The sequence below is a fragment of the Engystomops pustulosus genome, chromosome 8, assembly GCF_040894005.1.
Source record: "Engystomops pustulosus chromosome 8, aEngPut4.maternal, whole genome shotgun sequence".
Classification (NCBI taxonomy): Eukaryota; Metazoa; Chordata; class Amphibia; order Anura; family Leptodactylidae; genus Engystomops; species Engystomops pustulosus.
The window spans coordinates 83,240,857-83,262,923 of NC_092418.1; the positions used below are offsets into that span (position 1 = coordinate 83,240,857).

At 47.4% G+C, this 22,067-nt stretch overlaps 1 protein-coding gene across 1 annotated transcript in view; it reads right to left on the reverse strand.

Annotated features, from left to right (window-relative positions):
- Nucleotides 1-22,067, reverse strand: part of ZNF804A (zinc finger protein 804A) — a 156,970-nt gene that overhangs the window by 8,430 nt on the left and 126,473 nt on the right. Inside the window, exon 3 of the mRNA XM_072121561.1 lies at nt 20,691-20,821. Coding sequence (XP_071977662.1) covers nt 20,691-20,821 — 131 coding nt within the window. The remainder of the gene's footprint in view (nt 1-20,690; nt 20,822-22,067) is intronic.

The following is a 22,067-nucleotide window of genomic DNA, read 5'->3' on the forward strand; positions in this document are numbered from 1 at the left end:
GCTTCCCCAGGGGGCCTGAGTAGTTATGGTATAGTTTTTTTAGGAAGTTTTGTTATTCTAATAATTCTATACACTTAGGCCTGGCCAAATCCCTTAAGAGAATGAATTATTTTATTTACAATTGTGACTTAAAGGGGTTGTCCAACGAACCAAGTTAGGCCAAATCCACAGTTTCATTGTGATGTGTGGAGCAGAACCGTCATGCACGGCCGCCTGCTCCATTACTCTCTGGGAGCAACGAGGGGTCCGTCCAGAGGCATAACTACAGTGGTAGCAGCCATAGCAACCGCTATAGGGCCCACAGTGTCAGGGGGCCCCAGCATCCTACCTGATACACTAAAGAGTGGAGTATGTGCATCATTATATCCATGCAGCACTTTGTACTTCATAATACGCATATAACATATATGTGATGTATATATGCTGCATCTGTGATGTGTATATGTGTATACAGTGTATGGTGTCTGCATTTACTCTATGCGTATATATATATGCTGTGTGTTTGTAAATGTCACTGTATGTGTGTATATGCTCCATATGAGCATATGTGCATAAGTGTACACATGTGTGATTGTAACTCACATGTCTGAGTATACATTTATGTATAATTTTCAAGTGTGAAGGAGCGGTCCCATGCCGAAGCCTGCTATGAGGCTCGGCCACTCCTAGTTACGCCACTGGGTCCGTCTGAGGTACCTGGGACCCCATCTGACCCCCTCATCACTGAGACCCCAACAATCAGCAAGATAGGCCCTATGTGGATAGGGCCTAACTTTGTGCATGGGACAACCCCTTTAAATGTAAATGATGAGATAATCCGAACCCGTCATGTTATAGACATTATACCATTCTACTGTAGCTCACATTTCTGTTTTCATCTCACAAAGAGGTTTATATAAGACTAATTAGACTATTTTATGTTACATAAATATATATTTTTATGTAGTTATAGTTTGATCCTTTTTCTTGCATTGTCACTGGACAGACTAGGGCTCTATGATCATATAAACTGATCATCTTAATCTCTGCAGGAATGAAACAGGTGCCCCAAATCACTGCACCTCAAAGTCTAGACGGTAAACAAGTTGATATCAGAGGTTTTCTATCCAAACCACCAGAGCCTTGAGAATGGGACTATCCAGTATCCACTGTCATCATAAGTTGTCCATGGTCAGGACATACATTGTTGTGGTTAGTGGAACGTGTGATGATTATACTAAAGTGTAAATATTTTTGACCTATCTGAAGTGTGATGACGTTAACGAAGACATTAGTAAGCTGGAATACCTCCAACATAATGGACAAAGTAATTTAATCATAGGGTGGGATGACATGTTCTCTGTGATATCTGCTCTAATGTAGGTCTCTTATACAGAAGGAAGAGAACATGTTTTCCTTTTTCTTAGGCAGTATTCACATGAGAACATTCAGTCCCTAAAATTTGGATGCTATATATGCTATATATCAGGCGATATATATATTAGGCGATATATCTCACTGCCGCATAGTTACCCATAATTTTGTGAGTCCTGTCTTCATCTGCGGCTAGTCACCTGTAACGTGATTATGATTACTTTATGCTTATATGACTCCGACCTCACACTGAGACTTTCTAACCGTTTAAAGGGTCAAAAATCAAAAGGCAACTCAGTTTAACCTTTTTTTTAATTAAATATGTGTGCTACCGTTTTCAGACATAGAGGCTTATTTACTAAGGTCCCCACAGATTGCACTTTTGTCGGATTTCCGAAATTTTTGGGATTTGCGCTGCTGTGACAGTTATTTACAAGGGGATTGTGTCACACGTGATTGGATTATGGTGCAGCCGCGCAGACTTTCACGCGACAGAAATCGGGTCTCGCGCCGTCGGACGATCCAATGGATTCGGACTGAGCGCCAGATTTAACTTTAAAATTGTGTTGCAAGACCAAGCACTTACATGCACCAGGAAGAAGAAGGTAAACTTCGTTGGACCTGAGCGGGGAAGCGACACATGCAGGAAATCGGGCGCACAATCTTAGTGAATCGCGGCAAAGATCATTCTCGTCGGACAATGCACAGCGGGTATCGCACAGGACTGGGTAAGTAAATGTGCACCATAGTATATATATTTGTCCTGGGATGTTTTCAATTGGGAGCATATTATTTTTAATAATACAGACGGTCCCCTACTTAAGGACACCCATAGTTAAAGAGGGACCCCTCTGCCCACTGTAATCTCTGGTGAATCTCTCTGGATGCGTTCCTTTAGTCCCAGACTGCAATGATCAGCTGTAAAACGTCAGTAATGAAGCTTTATTGATAATCCTTGGTCCAATTACAGAAAAAAAATTTGAAACTCCAATTGTCACTGGGGCAAAAAAATTTTGTCTGTATCTACAATTATAAAATATACAGTTTCGACTTACATAGAAATTCGACTTAAGAACAAATCTATGGACCCTATCTTGTATGTAACCTGGGGACTGCCTGTAATAATAATAAAGCTTAATTTATATAGCACCATCATACTCCGCAGTGCTGTACAGAGGATACTGTTATGAGTCCCATTTAGTTGTCTTTAACGGCGAAATGTGATAAAACTTGTATTGTGGAATAAACTATATGGTAATGAGAATGATTTATCCTTCTGCTTAGTCAGGCTGTGTGGAAATATAATGATATACTTCTACCTCAATACCCAGATGTGAAAACACACAAGTATTGTATAAAAACCAAATACACAAAGAACATGTAATACATAGGTGTGTCCACTAGAGGAGGCTCTGCAACTACAAATTGCTTAGTAATTAGAGATGAGCGAACACTAAAATGCTCGGGTACTCGTTATTCGAGACGAACTTTTCCCGATGCTCGAGTGCTCGTCTCGAATAACGAACCCCATTGAAGTCAATGGGAGACTCGAGCATTTTTCAAGGGGACCAAGGCTCTGCACAGGGAAGCTTGGCCAAACACCTGGGAACCTCAGAAAAGGATGGAAACACCACGGAAATGGACAGGAAACAGCAGGGGCAGCATGCATGGATGCCTCTGAGGCTGCATAATCGCACCATTATGCCAAAATTATGGGCAACAGCATGGCCATGACAGAGTGACAGAATGAAGCTAGATAGCATCTAAAACATCCAATAATTGACCCTGACACTATAGGGGACGGCATGCAGAGGCAGCGGCAGCAGCGGCAGGCATGGCAACATACCCTAAATGGACTCAGGCTTCAAACCAATGGGTAGCAGAGAGGAACCAAAGGAGGTGAGCAAGAAGCGCTCAAATAATATCGGTACATGATAAAAGTTTGCCAGTATATTTTGTGGATTACACAGCAGGGTGGCGACAAAGTTAACATGGAAGCCATGAAAACAACCCAAAATTCTGCCTGACACAGCTCGTTTGATAAGGGGACCATGTATGGAGGCAGTGAACTAGTAGTAGATTAAAGGTGCTGCAGTTAAAACTATGTTAGTTGGATCTTGGCATGGAGCTGGCGCTCCGCTGCCAGGCGAGCTTTCGCCAATCCAAGCCCGTGTCTCTAGGCTACTCCCCAAACAGCACTTCTAAGAACCTTTTGTATAAGATCAAGTGTAGTAGCGTTCTTATAAGTTTAGGATATGCCGGGTGAGGGGAATGTAAACAGATGCGCAAGAAGCGCTGAAATAATATCCCTAAATGGTAAAAGTTTGCAAGTATATTTTGGGGATTACACAGCAGGGTGGCGACAAAGTTAACAACTTTGATGTGGAATGCCCTGTAATAGCTCTTGGGCGGTGTGCCTTTTATCGCCTAGGCTCAGCAGTTTCAGCACCGCCTGCTGTCGCTTAGCGACGGCACTGCTGCTGTGCCTAGAGCTACCGACTGATGGCGCCGTGCCCACGGATGGTAGTTCGGAGGAGGAGGTGGAGGAGGGGTGGGAGGAGGAGGAGGCATAGTAGGCCTGAAACACCTGGACCGAGGTAGGCCCCGCAATCCTCGGCGTCGGCAGTATATGAGCAGCCCCAGGGTCAGACTCGGTCCCAGCCTCCACCAAGTTAACCCAATGTGCCGTCAGCGATATATAGTGGCCCTGCCCGGCAGCACTCGTCCACGTGTCCGTGGTCAGGTGGACCTTGTCAGAAACGGCGTTGGTCAGGGCACGGATGATGTTGTCTGACACGTGCTGGTGCAGGGCTGGGACGGCACATCGGGAAAAGTAGTGGCGGCTGGGGACCGAATACCGAGGGGCGGCCGCCGCCATGAGGTTGCGAAAGGCCTCGGTCTCTACTAGCCTATAGGGCAGCATCTCCAGGCTAAGCAATCTGGAGATGTGCACATTAAGGGCTTGGGCGTGCGGGTGGGTTGCACTATATTTGCGTTTCCGCTCCAGCGTCTGGGGTATGGAGAGCTGAACGCTGGTGGATGCTGTGGAGGATCGTGGAGGCGACGATGGGGTTTTTGTGGCAGGGTCCTGGGCAGGGGGCTGACTAGCAGCTGACACAGGGGAAGGAGCAGTGGTGTGCACGGCCGGAGGTGAACGGGCTTGTTGCCACTGAGTGGGGTGCTTAGCATTCATATGCCTGCGCATACTGGTGGTAGTTAAGCTAGTAGTGGTGGAACCCCTGCTGAGCCTGGTTTGGCAAATGTTGCACACCACAGTCCGTCGGTCATCCGGTGTTTCCTTAAAGAACCTCCACACTTCTGAAGATCTAGCCCTCGCCGCAAGAGCCCTCACCACGGGAGCTTCACTAGTTGACAGTGGCGCTGATGCACCAGCTCTGGCCCTGCCTCTCCGTCTGGCCCCACCACTGCCTCTTCCAACCTGTTCAGGTCGAGGACTCTCCTCCGTCTCAGAAGCACTGTGTTCACCCGGCCTCTCAACCCAGCTTGGGTCTGTCACCTCATCATCCTCCGATCCCTCAGTCTGCTCCCCCCTCGGACTTCCTGCCCTGACAACAACTTCCCCACTGTCTGACAACCGTGTCTCCTCATCGTCGGACACCTCTTTACACACTTCCACTACGTCAAGAAGGTCATCATCACCCACAGACTGTGACTGGTGGAAAACCTGTGCATCGGAAAATTGCTCAGCAGCAACCGGACAAGTGGTTTGTGACTGTGGGAAGGGTCCAGAAAACAGTTCCTCAGAGTATGCCGGTTCAAATGCCAAATTTTCCTGGGAGGGGGCAGACTGGGGGGGAGGAGGCTGAGGTGCAGGAGCTGGAGGAGTGGCGATTTCGGTGACATGGGTGGACTGCGTGGAAGACTGACTGGTGGTGGACAAATTGCTCGAAGCATTGTCAGCAATCCACGACATCACCTGTTCGCACTGTTCTGGCCTCAACAGTGCTCTACCACGAGTCCCAGTAACTTCAGACATGAACCTAGGGAGTGTAGCTCTGCGGCGTTCCCCTGCTCCCTCATCAGCAGGTGGTGTCTCACCCCGCCCAGGACCACGGCCTCTGACCCCTGCAGTAGTTGGACGCCCACGTCCCCGCCCTCGTCCTCTACCCCTAGCCCTCGGGTTAAACATTTTTAAAATGAGAGTTATAACTTTATTTTTTTTTTTACTTTTTTTTGTTTTTTTTTGTGTTTTTTTTTTTTTTTTTTGTGTTTTTTGTTTTTTTTTGAGTTTTTAAAACCAAACAATGCTATCCTATTGCTATGGCTATTTTCTAGCCAAGTATCAAAGGAAGCACAGTACTATGCCAGATGAGATGACACTGAGTTCTTGCCTAATAGAAATCCAACCCCTACTGAATTTTGCCACTTCAGCCTTTGCTATGGATATGTGCGCCACTAAGCGCAGAACACAGCGGTCGCAAGTCCCACTACAAATTGCTCAGAATTGGCAAGTACATGCACTGCAGAAACTACAGTCACCAGCAGATCAACCAGAAATCAAATATATAGAACGCTACTGTAGGCTTCAAGAAGCTGTTTGTATTCTCCTATGGCTATTTTCTAGCCAAGTATCAAAGGAAGCACAGTACTATGCCAGATGAGATGACACTGAGTTATTGCCTAATAGAAATCCAACCCCTACTGAATTTTGCCACTTCAGCCTTTGCTATGGATATGTGCGCCACTAAGCGCAGAACACAGCGGTCGCAAGTCCCACTACAAATTGCTCAGAATTGGCAAGTACATGCACTGCAGAAACTACAGTCACCAGCAGATCAACCAGAAATCAAATATATAGAACGCTACTGTAGGCTTCAAGAAGCTGTTTGTATTCTCCTATGGCTATTTTCTAGCCAAGTATCAAAGGAAGCACAGTACTATGCCAGATGAGATGACACTGAGTTATTGCCTAATAGAAATCCAACCCCTACTGAATTTTGCCACTTCAGCCTTTGCTATGGATATGTGCGCCACTAAGCGCAGAACACAGCGGTCGCAAGTCTCACTACAAATTGCTCAGAATTGGCAAGTACATGCACTGCAGAAACTACAGTCACCAGCAGATCAACCAGAAATCAAATATATAGAACGCTACTGTAGGCTTCAAGAAGCTGTTTGTATTCTCCTATGGCTATTTTCTAGCCAAGTATCAAAGGAAGCACAGTACTATGCCAGATGAGATGACACTGAGTTATTGCCTAATAGAAATCCAACCCCTACTGAATTTTGCCACTTCAGCCTTTGCTATGGATATGTGCGCCACTAAGCGCAGAACACAGCGGTCGCAAGTCCCACTACAAATTGCTCAGAATTGGCAAGTACATGCACTGCAGAAACTACAGTCACCAGCAGATCAACCAGAAATCAAATATATAGAACGCTACTGTAGGCTTCAAGAAGCTGTTTGTATTCTCCTATGGCTATTTTCTAGCCAAGTATCAAAGGAAGCACAGTACTATGCCAGATGAGATGACACTGAGTTATTGCCTAATAGAAATCCAACCCCTACTGAATTTTCCCACTTCGGTCTTTGCTATGGATATGTGTGCCACTAAGAGCTAAACACAACGGTAGCAAGTCCCCCTGCTAATTCCTCACAAAATGGTAAAAGATGCAAATTAAAATAAAAAAAGTAGAACGTTATTGTAGCCCTAAGAAGGGCTGTTGGGTTCTTTGAGAATCACTCCTGCCTAACAGTAAGCTAATAGAACACCCTAACGCTTTCCCTGAGCAGCAGCAGCTCTCTCCCTAGCGGCATCCAGAGACAGAATGATCCGAGCAGCGCGGCCAGCGGCTAGTCTATCCCAGGGTCACCTGATCTGGCCAGCCAACCACTGCTATCGACGTGTAAGGGTACCACGTCATGCTGGGTGGAGTGCAGAGTCTCCTGGCTTGTGATTGGCTCTGTTTCTGGCCGCCAAAAAGCAAAACGGCGGGAGCTGCCATTTTCTCGAGCGGGCGAAGTATTCGTCCGAGTAACGAGCAGTTTCGAGTACCCTAATGCTCGACCGAGCATCAAGCTCGGACGAGCATGTTCGCTCATCTCTATTAGTAATATGATTTTAGTCCGGGATAAACACATTGATTATACGTCTAAATCCACTTACAGTACAAGTTCCATAAATTCCAGAACATTTGCAAAATAGGGAACTTTTTCAAGTGTCTGTTTTAGAGTTGACAGCAAATGTATTTTGCTCAGTATTGTAAGCCATGGGTACAGTTTCCATAAAATTATCTTCATTCATTCTTTGTGGTATAGAGGGAACTATAGGGTCAATATAATTTTTTTTTCCTGACTGATCAAACTATTTACTGCAGAGGGTAAAGGAGCTCTTAATATTTAGTTTATTGGAATAAAATCACTAGCGAACTGAAGAGAAAGGAATATTACTACTTCATACACTAATATGAAGATATTCTGCAAGAAGAGGGAGAGAAGATCTCCGGAATGTAAGAAAGACAGTAAATTAATTGATGAATAGGTGCGATATATAAATTTGGGGGTATATCATTTAGTGAATGCAGTATATTTTATAATTCAGGGGGCATTGTATATATTTATTATTTATGATATTCATTAATATAAATATTAGTATGACTGTACATAATAACAGTATAGTGTACATAATATTTTGAGGGGTCATACAGTGGTCTGTTAAAGTGTGAGGGCTATACACTCACCGGCCACTTTATTAGGTACACCATGCTAGTAACGGGTTGGACCCCCTTTTGCCTTCAGAACTGCCTCAATTCTTCGTGGCATAGATTTAACAAGGTGCTGGAAGCGTTCCTCAGAGATTTTGGTCCATATTGACATGATGGCATCACACAGTTGCCGCAGATTTGTCGGCTGCACATCCATGATGCGAATCTCCCGTTCCACCACATCCCAAAGATGCTCTATTGGATTGAGATCTGGTGACTGTGGAGGCCATTTGAGTACAGTGAACTCATTGTCATGTTCAAGAAACCAGTCTGAGATGATTCCAGCTTTATGACATGGCGCATTATCCTGCTGAAAGTAGCCATCAGATGTTGGGTACATTGTGGTCATAAAGGGATGGACATGGTCAGCAATAATACTCAGGTAGGCTGTGGCGACGATGCTCAATTGGTACCAAGGGGCCCAAAGAGTGCCAAGAAAATATTCCCCACATCATGACACCACCACCACCAGCCTGAACCGTTGATACAAGGCAGGATGGATCCATGCTTTCATGTTGTTGACGCCAAATTGTGACCCTACCATCCGAGTGTCACAGCAGAAATCGAGACTCATCAGACCAGGCAACGTTTTTCCAATCTTCTACTGTCCAATTTCGATGAGCTTGTGCAAAGGACGGTGGAGCCGTGGGAAGCCACGGAGTCACCGGAGCAGCACTGGCAGGCTGCGGAGGCCGAGACGACTTCTGGAGCAGCACTGGGAAGCTGCGGAGGCTGGAGAGTCTCTGAAGCAGCACTGGGAAGCTGCGGAGGCTGGAGAGTCTCTGGAGCAGCACTGGGAAGCTGCGGAGGCTGGAGAATCTCTGGAGCAGCACTGGGAAGCTGCGGAGGCTGGAGAGTCTCTGGAGCAGCACTGGGAAGCTGCGGAGGCTGGAGTGTCTCTGGAGCAGCTCTGGCAAGCTTCAGAGGCTGGAGAGTCTCTGGAGCAGCTCTGGCAAGCTGCAGAGGCTTGGGCTGCCGCTGGTGCAGCTCTGCTAAGCTGCAGAGACACTGGGGACACCGGAACCATGCAGGATAGACGAGGTGGTCGAACTTTAGGTGGTTCAAACCTGGACTGTATTTTTGCCAGGAACTTGGCATGGGTAACCATGTCCGGGTCACCACTATCCAATAGAGGGGTAGCCCAGGGCAGGGCCTCTCCAGAGAGCAGACAGTAGATGAATGCCACCATAGAGCATTCGGTGGGGTACTGGGAGGATAACAGTTTAAGGTGCTGCGAGCACTGGGAAATAAATCTCCGGCAAAATTTGGGGTCGTCATCAAATTTGTCCGGCAAAAAATTTTCGGGTACAGCAACGGGAGGAGTCGTGGGAGCCTGCTGCTGGGAAGCAATCATCCGAAGAGTGGCAGCGAGTTTGTCCAAGAGTTCCTTTTGAGCAGCAATCTCTTGGGCCTGCCGGACGATGGTGCTAGGGTGGTCACCCAGTAGCAGGTACGGATCCTCGACACAGTCCATGGCTTTTGCAGGATACAGGACCTTGGCAGAGTTCATGGCTTGATCTTACTATCACAGTCTCAGGGGAATAGACAGTGTACTCCCTGGACCACCGCGGGGGATAACAACCTTAGCTGAAACCCAGGAGCGGAGTCTAAGTGGACTCCTGGTCTTCGCCAGAGCCCGCCGGTAAGCGGGATGGACTTGCTGTGGCGGGGAGCCACCAGGTCGCTCCACGGGTGTGACTAGGCCCGCGGTGGCAGCCAAGGTAGGGATACAGGGCAGGCAGGACCACGGGAAGGCAGGACCACGGGAAGGCAGGACCTCGGGCTGGCAGGACCTCAGAAGGACGGCTGGCAGGACCTCAGAAGGACGGCTGGCAGGACCTCAGAAGACCACTAGGATACCGGACCGCCACAGGACTACAGGACCGCCACAGGACTGCAGGACCGCCACTGGACTGCAGGACCGCCACTGGACTGCAGGACCGCCACAGGATAACGAACACGGGAATCACCACAGGAACACGGGAATTACCACAGGAACACGGGAATCACCACAGGAACACAGAGGCATATGGAAATGCTCAGGAAGGCTTTCACTCTAGTAGAATGACCTGAAGATCCGGCAGGGGATGCTGGGAGTCGCCAGGCTATACAGCCGAGCCAGGAATGCCAGAGCCAATAAGCAGGACACTGGCCCTTTAAGGCTGGGAGAAGTCCGCGCGCGCCCCCTCTAGTGGCAGGAGCACGTGACTGCAGGGAAGAAGCATGCGGCCTACACGCCAGGAGCCAGAGTACAGGCCGGAGCCAGGAGAGGTAAGTGAGGACAGGGGGAGTGGGGACCGCGGCAGCAGGAACGGGTACACCCACGTTCCGTACCAAGGATCGCGGGTGTAACCGTGACAAACAGTTTTTTTTTATTGGGGATCTAGTTGATTTTCATGCATTCATTTTCAGTAGTATTCGGGGAGTGTACGACAGTCGTATGAGGCCTCTGTGTGACACTATGGGGCTCATTTACTAAGGGCCCCGCGGACCGCACTTTCGATGAACATCCCCACAATTTCCGTTCTTTCATGTGATACAAATCGGAGGGTGGGCCGTTGAACGATCCGACGGATTCGGACAAACCGCGGGATTTAACTTCAAAATTGTGTCACAAGTAGAGATGAGCGAACATGCTCGTCCGAGCTTGATGCTCGGTCGAGCATTAGGGTACTCGAAACTGCTCGTTGCTCGGACGAATACTTCGCCCGCTCGAGAAAATGGCAGCTCCCGCCGTTTTGCTTTTTGGCGGCCAGAAACAGAGCCAATCACAAGCCAGGAGACTCTGCACTCCACCCAGCATGACGTGGTACCCTTACACGTCGATAGCAGTGGTTGGCTGGCCAGATCAGGTGACCCTGGGATAGACTAGCCGCTGCCCGCGCTGCTCGGATCATTCTGTGTCTGGATGCCGCTAGGGAGAGAGCTGCTGCTGGTCAGGGAAAGCGTTAGGGTGTTCTATTAGCTTACTGTTAGGCAGGAGTGATTCTCAAAGAACCCAACAGCCCTTCTTAGGGCTACAATAACGTTCTACTTTTTTTATTTTAATTTGCATCTAGTACCATTTTGTGAGGAATTAGCAGGGGGACTTGCTACCGTTGTGTTTAGCTCTTAGTGGCACACATATCCATAGCAAAGACCGAAGTGGGAAAATTTAGTAGGGGTTGGATTTCAATTAGGCACTAACTCAGTGTCATCTCATCTGGCATAGTAGTGTGCTTTGATACTTGGCTAGAAAATAGCCATAGGAGAATACAAAGAGCTTACTTACGCCTACAGTAGCGTTCTATATATTTGATTTCTGGTTGATCTGCTGGTGGCTGTACTTTCTGCAGTGCATGTACTAGCCAATTCTGAGCAATTTGTAGTGAGACTTGCGACCGCTGTGTTCTGCGCTTAGTGACGCACATATCCATAGCAAAGACCGAAGTGGGAAAATTTAGTAGGGGTTGGATTTCAATTAGGCACTAACTCAGTGTCATCTCATCTGGCATAGTAGTGTGCTTTGATACTTGGCTAGAAAATAGCCATAGGAGAATACAAAGAGCTTACTTACGCCTACAGTAGCGTTCTATATATTTGATTTCTGGTTGATCTGCTGGTGGCTGTACTTTCTGCAGTGCATGTACTAGCCAATTCTGAGCAATTTGTAGTGAGACTTGCGACCGCTGTGTTCTGCGCTTAGTGACGCACATATCCATAGCAAAGACCGAAGTGGGAAAATTTAGTAGGGGTTGGATTTCAATTAGGCACTAACTCAGTGTCATCTCATCTGGCATAGTAGTGTGCTTTGATACTTGGCTAGAAAATAGCCATAGGAGAATACAAAGAGCTTACTTACGCCTACAGTAGCGTTCTATATATTTGATTTCTGGTTGATCTGCTGGTGGCTGTACTTTCTGCAGTGCATGTACTAGCCAATTCTGAGCAATTTGTAGTGAGACTTGCGACCGCTGTGTTCTGCGCTTAGTGACGCACATATCCATAGCAAAGACCGAAGTGGGAAAATTTAGTAGGGGTTGGATTTCAATTAGGCACTAACTCAGTGTCATCTCATCTGGCATAGTAGTGTGCTTTGATACTTGGCTAGAAAATAGCCATAGGAGAATACAAAGAGCTTACTTACGCCTACAGTAGCGTTCTATATATTTGATTTCTGGTTGATCTGCTGGTGGCTGTACTTTCTGCAGTGCATGTACTAGCCAATTCTGAGCAATTTGTAGTGAGACTTGCGACCGCTGTGTTCTGCGCTTAGTGACGCACATATCCATAGCAAAGACCGAAGTGGGAAAATTTAGTAGGGGTTGGATTTCAATTAGGCACTAACTCAGTGTCATCTCATCTGGCATAGTAGTGTGCTTTGATACTTGGCTAGAAAATAGCCATAGGAGAATACAAAGAGCTTACTTACGCCTACAGTAGCGTTCTATATATTTGATTTCTGGTTGATCTGCTGGTGGCTGTACTTTCTGCAGTGCATGTACTAGCCAATTCTGAGCAATTTGTAGTGAGACTTGCGACCGCTGTGTTCTGCGCTTAGTGACGCACATATCCATAGCAAAGACCGAAGTGGGAAAATTTAGTAGGGGTTGGATTTCAATTAGGCACTAACTCAGTGTCATCTCATCTGGCATAGTAGTGTGCTTTGATACTTGGCTAGAAAATAGCCATAGGAGAATACAAAGAGCTTACTTACGCCTACAGTAGCGTTCTATATATTTGATTTCTGGTTGATCTGCTGGTGGCTGTACTTTCTGCAGTGCATGTACTAGCCAATTCTGAGCAATTTGTAGTGAGACTTGCGACCGCTGTGTTCTGCGCTTAGTGACGCACATATCCATAGCAAAGACCGAAGTGGGAAAATTTAGTAGGGGTTGGATTTCAATTAGGCACTAACTCAGTGTCATCTCATCTGGCATAGTAGTGTGCTTTGATACTTGGCTAGAAAATAGCCATAGGAGAATACAAAGAGCTTACTTACGCCTACAGTAGCGTTCTATATATTTGATTTCTGGTTGATCTGCTGGTGGCTGTACTTTCTGCAGTGCATGTACTAGCCAATTCTGAGCAATTTGTAGTGAGACTTGCGACTGCTGTGTTCTGCGCTTAGTGACGCACATATCCATAGCAAAGACCGAAGTGGGAAAATTTAGTAGGGGTTGGATTTCAATTAGGCACTAACTCAGTGTCATCTCATCTGGCATAGTAGTGTGCTTTGATACTTGGCTAGAAAATAGCCATAGGAGAATACAAAGAGCTTACTTACGCCTACAGTAGCGTTCTATATATTTGATTTCTGGTTGATCTGCTGGTGGCTGTACTTTCTGCAGTGCATGTACTAGCCAATTCTGAGCAATTTGTAGTGAGACTTGCGACCGCTGTGTTCTGCGCTTAGTGACGCACATATCCATAGCAAAGACCGAAGTGGGAAAATTTAGTAGGGGTTGGATTTCAATTAGGCACTAACTCAGTGTCATCTCATCTGGCATAGTAGTGTGCTTTGATACTTGGCTAGAAAATAGCCATAGCAATAGGATAGCATTGTTTGGTTTTAAAAACTCAAAAAAAAACAAAAAACACAAAAAAAAACAAAAAACACAAAAAAAAACAAAAAAAAGTTAAAAAAAAAATAAAGTTATAACTCTCATTTTAAAAATGTTTAACCCGAGGGCTAGGGGTAGAGGACGAGGGCGGGGACGTGGGCGTCCAACTACTGCAGGGGTCAGAGGCCGTGGTCCTGGGCGGGGTGAGACACCACCTGCTGATGAGGGAGCAGGGGAACGCCGCAGAGCTACACTCCCTAGGTTCATGTCTGAAGTTACTGGGACTGGTAGAGCACTGTTGAGGCCAGAACAGTGCGAACAGGTGATGTCGTGGATTGCTGACAATGCTTCGAGCAATTTGTCCACCACCAGTCAGTCTTCCACGCAGTCCACCCATGTCACCGAAATCGCCACTCCTCCAGCTCCTGCACCTCAGCCTCCTCCCCCCCAGTCTGCCCCCTCCCAGGAAAATTTGGCATTTGAACCGGCATACTCTGAGGAACTGTTTTCTGGACCCTTCCCACAGTCACAAACCACTTGTCCGGTTGCTGCTGAGCAATTTTCCGATGCCCACCAGTCACAGTCTGTGGGTGATGATGACCTTCTTGACGTAGTGGAAGTGTGTAAAGAGGTGTCCGACGATGAGGAGACACGGTTGTCAGACAGTGGGGAAGTTGTTGTCAGGGCAGGAAGTCCGAGGGGGGAGCAGACTGAGGGATCGGAGGATGATGAGGTGACAGACCCAAGCTGGGTTGAGAGGCCGGGTGAACACAGTGCTTCTGAGACGGAGGAGAGTCCTCGACCAGAACAGGTTGGAAGAGGCAGTGGTGGGGCCAGACGGAGAGGCAGGGCCAGAGCTGGTGCATCAGCGCCAAATGTGTCAACTAGTGAAGCTCCCGTGGCGAGGGCTCTTGCGGCGAGGGCTAGATCTTCAGAAGTCTGGAGGTTCTTTAAGGAAACACCGGATGACCGACGGACTGTGGTGTGCAACATTTGCCAAACCAGGCTCAGCAGGGGTTCCACCACTACTAGCTTAACTACCACCAGTATACGCAGGCATATGAATGCTAAACACCCCACTCAGTGGCAACAAGCCCGTTCACCTCCGGCCGTGCACACCACTGCTCCTTCCCCTGTGTCAGCTGCTAGTCAGCCCCCTGCCCAGGACCCTGCCACAAAAACCCCATCGTCGCCTCCACGATCCTCCACAGCATCCACCAGCGTTCAGCTCTCCATACCCCAGACGCTGGAGCGGAAACGCAAATATAGTGCAACCCACCCGCACGCCCAAGCCCTTAATGTGCACATCTCCAGATTGCTTAGCCTGGAGATGCTGCCCTATAGGCTAGTAGAGACCGAGGCCTTTCGCAACCTCATGGCGGCGGCCGCCCCTCGGTATTCGGTCCCCAGCCGCCACTACTTTTCCCGATGTGCCGTCCCAGCCCTGCACCAGCACGTGTCAGACAACATCATCCGTGCCCTGACCAACGCCGTTTCTGACAAGGTCCACCTGACCACGGACACGTGGACGAGTGCTGCCGGGCAGGGCCACTATATATCGCTGACGGCACATTGGGTTAACTTGGTGGAGGCTGGGACCGAGTCTGACCCTGGGGCTGCTCATATACTGCCGACGCCGAGGATTGCAGGGCCTACCTCGGTCCAGGTGTTTCAGGCCTACTATGCCTCCTCCTCCTCCCACCCCTCCTCCACCTCCTCCTCCGAACTACCATCCGTGGGCACGGCGCCATCAGTCGGTAGCTCTAGGCACAGCAGCAGTGCCGTCGCTAAGCGACAGCAGGCGGTGCTCAAACTGCTGAGCCTAGGCGACAAAAGGCACACCGCCCAAGAGCTATTACAGGGCATCACGGCGCAGACTGATCTGTGGCTGGCACCGCTGAACCTCAAGCCGGGAATGGTTGTGTGTGACAACGGCCGTAACCTGGTGGCGGCTCTGCAACTCGGCAGACTGACACATGTGCCATGCCTGGCCCATGTGTTAAATCTGATAGTTCAGCGTTTCCTCAAGACATACCCCAATCTGTCTGATTTGCTCACGAAGGTGCGCCGCATCTGTGCGCATTTCAGGAAGTCCAGCCCAGATGCTGCCACTCTCAGGGCAGCGCAGCGCCGCCTCCAACTGCCCGCTCACCGACTGTTGTGCGACGTGCCCACGAGGTGGAATTCAACACTGACCATGTTATCCAGAGTTTACCAGCAGCGCAGAGCGATTGTAGACTGCCAGATGTCAACTTCCACCAGAACTGGTAGTCAGGTCAGTCAGCTTCCTCAAGTCTACAATGAGGAGTGGACGTGGATGTCTGATATCTGTCAGGTGCTGAGTAACTTTGAGGAGTCAACACAGATGGTCAGTGGCGATGCCGCCATCATCAGCCTCACCATCCCGCTGCTTGGCCTGTTGAAAAACTCTCTGGTCAGCATGAAGTCGGAAGCTTTGCGCTCGTCACAAGAGACAGGGGAAGAATATTCCCTTGTTGATAGCCAAAGCACCCTCAGGTCTGTTTCTCAGCGCATATCGGAGGAGGTGGAGGTGGAGGAGGATGAGGAGGAAGAGGAGGAGAATGTTGGCGAGACACAAGAGGGGACCATTGTTGAGTCCTTTACTGTTCAGCGTGTATGGGCAGAAGAAGAGGAGTTGGAGGAGTTGGAGGAGGAGGAAATGGACAGTCAGGCCAGTGAGGGGAGTGAATTCTTACGCGTTGGTACTCTGGCGCATATGGCAGATTTCATGCTAGGCTGCCTATCCCGTGACCCTCGCGTTCAAAGAATTTATTCCAGCACCGATTACTGGGTGTTCACTCTCCTGGACCCACGGTACAAGCAAAATCTTTCCACTCTCATCCCTGCAGAGGAAAGGAGTGTGAGAATGCATGAATACCAGCAGGCCCTGGTGCACAAGCTGAAACAGTATTTCCCTTCTGACAGCGCTAGCGGCAGAGTGCGTAGTTCTGCGGGACAAGTAGCGAGGGAGAGTAGGCGAGCAGGCAGCTTGTCCAGCACTGGCAAGGGTACGCTTTACAAGGCTTTTGCCAGCTTTATGTCACCCCAGCAAGACACTGTCACCTGTCCCCAGTCTCGGCAGAGTAGGGCTGATCTTTACAGAAAGATGGTGAGGGAGTACGTAGCTGACCATACCATCGTCCTAAATGATCACACAGCTCCCTACAACTACTGGGTTTCAAAGCTGGACATGTGGCACGAACTGGCGCTGTACGCCTTGGAGGTTCTTGCCTGCCCTGCCGCTAGCGTCTTGTCCGAGCGGGTTTTCAGTGCAGCTGGTGGCATCATCACCGATAAGCGTACACGCCTGTCGACTGACAGCGCTGACAGGCTGACGCTTATTAAAATGAATAAAGGCTGGATTTCTCAGAATTTCCAATCTCCACCAGGTGAAGGAAGCTCAACCTGAATAATTGATCCACTCCTCCTCCTCCTCATTTTCCTCCTTCTCCTCCTCTTTGTACAGTAAAGCAGAGGAAAATGGCTATTTTTTGACAGGGCCCACTGGCTCTTGCTATAGTACTTCATGCATTTAATTTTTCTGGAGGGCCACCTACCCGGTCCTCTGTTTGAAACAATTTTTGTGAGTGCCACATACAGGCACTCAATCTATTCCATTTTACTGCAGGGCCACCTACCTGCTCCTCTGGTTTGAAACATTTTTGGGACTGCCACATACAGGCACTCAATCTATTCCATTTTACTGGAGGGCCACCTACCTGCTCCTCTGGTTTGAAAAATTTTTGGGACTGCCACATACAGGCACTCAATCTATTCCATTTTACTGCAGGGCCACCTACCTGCTCCTCTGGTTTGAAACATTTTTGGGACTGCCACATACAGGCACTCAATCTATTCCATTTTACTGGAGGGCCACCTACCTGCTCCTCTGGTTTGAAAAATTTTTGGGACTGCCACATACAGGCACTCAATGTATTCCATTTTACTGCAGGGCCACCTACCTGCTCCTCTGGTTTGAAACATTTTTGGGACTGCCACATACAGGCACTCAATCTATTCCATTTTACTGCAGGGCCACCTACCTGCTCCTCTGGTTTGAAAAATGTTTGGGACTGCCACATACAGGCACTATCCAAATTAAATTGTCTCCATAGCAGCCTCCACACGTTGTCTCCATTGCTACCTCCAAAAGTCGTCCATATAGCTGCCTCCATACATCGTCCCTTTATCAAACGAGGTGTGTCAGGCAGAAATTTGGGTTGTTTTCATGGATTCCACATCAAAGTTGTTAACTTTGTCGCCACCCTGCTGTGTTATCCACAAAATATACTGGCAAACTTTTACCATTTAGGGATATTATTTCAGCGCTTCTTGCGCATCTGTTTACATTCCCCTCACCCGGCATATCCTAAACTTATAAGAACGCTACTACACTTGATCTTATACAAAAGGTTCTTAGAAGTGCTGTTTGGGGAGTAGCCTAGAGACAGGGGCTTGAATTGGCGAAAGCTCGCCTGGCAGCGGAGCGCCAGCTCCATGCGCATCATGCGCTTCTTGCGCATCTGTTTACATTCCCCTCACCCGCCATATCCCAAACTTATAAGAACGCTACTACACTTAACTTGGTGCAGGCTGGGACCGAGTCTGACCCTGGGGCTGGTCATATACTGCCGACGCAGAGAATTGCGGGGCCTACCTCGGTCCAGGTCTCAAAGGCCTACTATACCTCCTCCCACCCCTCCTCCACCTCCTCCTCCTCCGAATTACCATCCGTGGGCATGGCGCCATCAGTCGGTAGCTCTAGGCACAGCAGCAGTGCCGTCGCTAAGCGACAGCAGGCGGTGCTGAAACTGCTGAGCCTAGGCGATAAAAGGCACACCGCCCAAGAGCTATTACAGGGCATTCCACATCAAAGTTGTTAACTTTGTCGCCACTCTGCTGTGTAATCCACAAAATATACTTGCAAACTTTTACCATTTAGGGATATTATTTCAGCGCTTCTTGCGCATCTGTTTACATTCCCCTCACCCGCCATATCCTAAACTTATAAGAACGCTACTACACTTGATCTTATACAAAAGGTTCTTAGAAGTGCTGTTTGGGGAGTAGCCTAGAGACAGGGGCTTGGATTGGCAAAAGCTCGCCTGGCTGCAGAGCGCCAGCTCCATCCCAAGATCCAACTAACATAGTTGCAGCACCTTTAATCTACTACTAGTTCACTGCCTCCATAATAATAATAATAATAATCTTTATTTATATAGCGTCATCATATTCTGTAGCGCTTTACAAATCATAGGAAACAAATACAAATGTAATGTAACAGAGCACAACATTTGTATGGAACAACAGGAGTGAGGTCCCTGCTCGCCAGAGCTTACGGTTTATGAAGATGATGGGGTAACACGAGGTAAAAGAATATTTAATGGTCAAGCCATTCTTCTTAGGGAATAGAAAAAAATATAATAAATGGAATTGCTGTCGCTTGAACCACTCAGCCGTCATCTTATATACCAGGTCCAGGGTGAATGGGACTGCAGAGAAGTCTGGTGCCTGTTGGTTGCTGGATAACAGATGGGAGGACGACACAGGACGGGTTAGTAGAAGAGTTAAAACTTCATGCAGTTAATGAGTGTTATAGGCTTGCCTAAAGAAATGGGTTTTAAGAGCATGTTTGAAACTTTGGAGGTTAGGTATTAGTCTGATAGTCCGGGGCAGAGCATTCCATAGAATTGGTGCAGCTCTAGAGAAGTCTTGGAGACGCGAGTGGGAGGTCCGCACTAGGGTAGAGGTTAATCTAAGATCACTGGCGGATCTAAGAGCACGGGTTGGGCGATAGACTGAGATAAGAGAGGAGAGGTAGGGGGGTGCAGCATTATACAGAGCTTTATGGATGAGGGTTATTATTATTTTAAACTGTATTCGAAAGGAGACTGGCAGCCAGTGCAGCGACTGGCATGAACTGTAAGCATACATGGTCCCCTTATCAAACGAGCTGTGTCAGGCAGAATTTTGGGTTGTTTTCATGGCTTCCATGTTAACTTTGTCGCCACCCTGCTGTGTAATCCACAAAATATACTGGCAAACTTTTATCATGTACCGATATTATTTGAGCGCTTCTTGCTCACCTCCTTTGGTTCCTCTCTGACACCCATTGGTTTGAAGCCTGAGTCCAATTAGGGTATGTCGCCATGCCACTCTCTAGCCTGCTGCCGCTGCCTCTGCCTCTGCATGCCGTCCCCTATAGTGTCAGGGTCAATTATTGGATGTTTTACATGCTATCTAGCTTCATTCTGTCACTCTGTCATGGCCATGCTGTTGCCCATAATTTTGGCATAATGGTGCGATTAAGCAGCCTCAGAGGCATCCATGCATGCTGCCCCTGCTGTTTCCTGTCCATTTCCGTGGTGTTTCCATCCTTTTCTGAGGTTCCCAGGTGTTTGGCCAAGCTTCCCTGTGCAGAGCCTTGGTCCCCTTGAAAAATGCTCGAGTCTCCCATTGACTTCAATGGGGTTCGTTATTCGAGACGAGCACTCGAGCATCGGGAAAAGTTCGTCTCGAATAACGAGTACCCGAGCATTTTAGTGTTCGCTCATCTCTAGTCACAAGCCAAGCACTTACATACACTGGGAAAAAGAAGATGAACTCCGGCGTACCTGATCGGGGAAGTAACACATTCAGCAAGTCGGGCGCACAATCTTCTTGAATCGCGGCACAGTGCATTGTCGTCGGACAATGCACTTTCGGGATTTCCTCCGGACCAGGTAAGTAAATGTGCCCCTATGATTTGATTTGATTTGGTGAAATTAAATGGGCTGTAAATTACAGAATAATTGTGGAACTATGGGTAGTAATTAGTGTCTCTGTTGTCTGCTTTTACTTTTAACTGTGATCTTGAGCTTCATTCAGGAGTCAAGTTGTGGTGTCTGGACACTTGTCTTTTCTGGTTTAAACCTTCTAATTATAAACAATAATTGTCCTTTTCAAAGGTTTGCGCTGTGACATATGTGTAATAGTAACAAAATCACTTTCCAATTTGGGAGTTTATTAATCATTTTATATCTGACACTTTCATCCTAAGTTACTCACCAAGTCGGTTCTCTCTTATGTTCGGCCAGTTTGTGAAGCCTTTGAAGATACTTTTTTTGTTTTCTTTCATTCCGTCTTAATTTTGATGCTACATTCCGCGAGAATTCCCTCTGTTTCAGTTCTTTAAGCCTCTGTCGAGAAAAACACACAACAGATGACTATAAATATATTACAGCACACATCTTCATAGATCCAATGACAGGCACAAGCTTGGACAATCCTATTCAGAAGAAATTTCCCTACGTTTTCCTTTTCTACACATTTCAGAATTAATTATAAAGGATTTCGTTTTATAATTAATTTATAGTTGGTTGAGATAATGCCAAGAATTTGTTAAGTTTTTATGAGGGCAAAAGTGGCACAGGTTACTTTTCAAAATCTAATATTTTATTCTATTTGCCAACTGTTTATGTTATCCCCAATCCACAGGTGGGGGTTCATTTACTGGGACCCACGCGATGCTTACGAGAATGGGACCCATGTGGAGAACGGGAGTCCTGTTCTCACTAGTGGGCAGAGCAACACGAACAAACATGGGCCCTGCTGCTCCATTTATTAGTACGGGGGTGTCGGAAATTACTGCTCAGGTTCTTGGACTCATAGGGGGTCATATATCTTATCTGTGTTTGTTTTGACTTTTTCCCTCTGCTAATTTGGTAATGTATCAATCTCACTTTTTTCTTGTGCTTAATGGTTTTTTTAAGATCTCTTTTTGTTACAAATGTCTCAAATGTCACACAAATGTCTCAAGATAATACTGTCACTAAGAAGTTGAATTTGTTTCGCATAAATTAAGCCCAACTACAGATCTTTACATGGAAAAATGAGAAAGTTTTGAAGGTGGTGAGTGAAAAATGAACAAAAAAGGCTTTGACGTAATAATCATTTTTTGTTAATAACAGAACTGCTAATTTTCTTTCCGTCTGTTACTTTTTTTTGCTAGAGACAACTGTATTTTCGGTATGAAGGTGGGAACACTCTGCTTACAACTCTGATTTCTCATCCGGCGCTGTCTTTGCCCACAGCACTTTAAATCTAACATCAATATTAGCCTTTAATGCAATGTTCATCTCTGCCTGCCCTGTGGAGAGGGAATATCTTCATAGGTCACAGATACAAAAGACAACGTGCTAGAAAGAACAGGGGGACGGACCTATGAAATATCAGAGATCGAAGTTCGATTGACCCCCCCCCCCCCAACAGTAAGATTAGTGGGTTATCTTTCACATGTCGAGGGGAAATGCTCGGCACCATTTTCTTGAGAATCATCACTTTGTGTGACATTACAGGGAGCAACAAGATCGCTAGCACAGTGGCAGTGCACATCCTGCCAAAATGGCAGCTTTGGGTGCAGCATGTAAAGGATAACACCCGTGA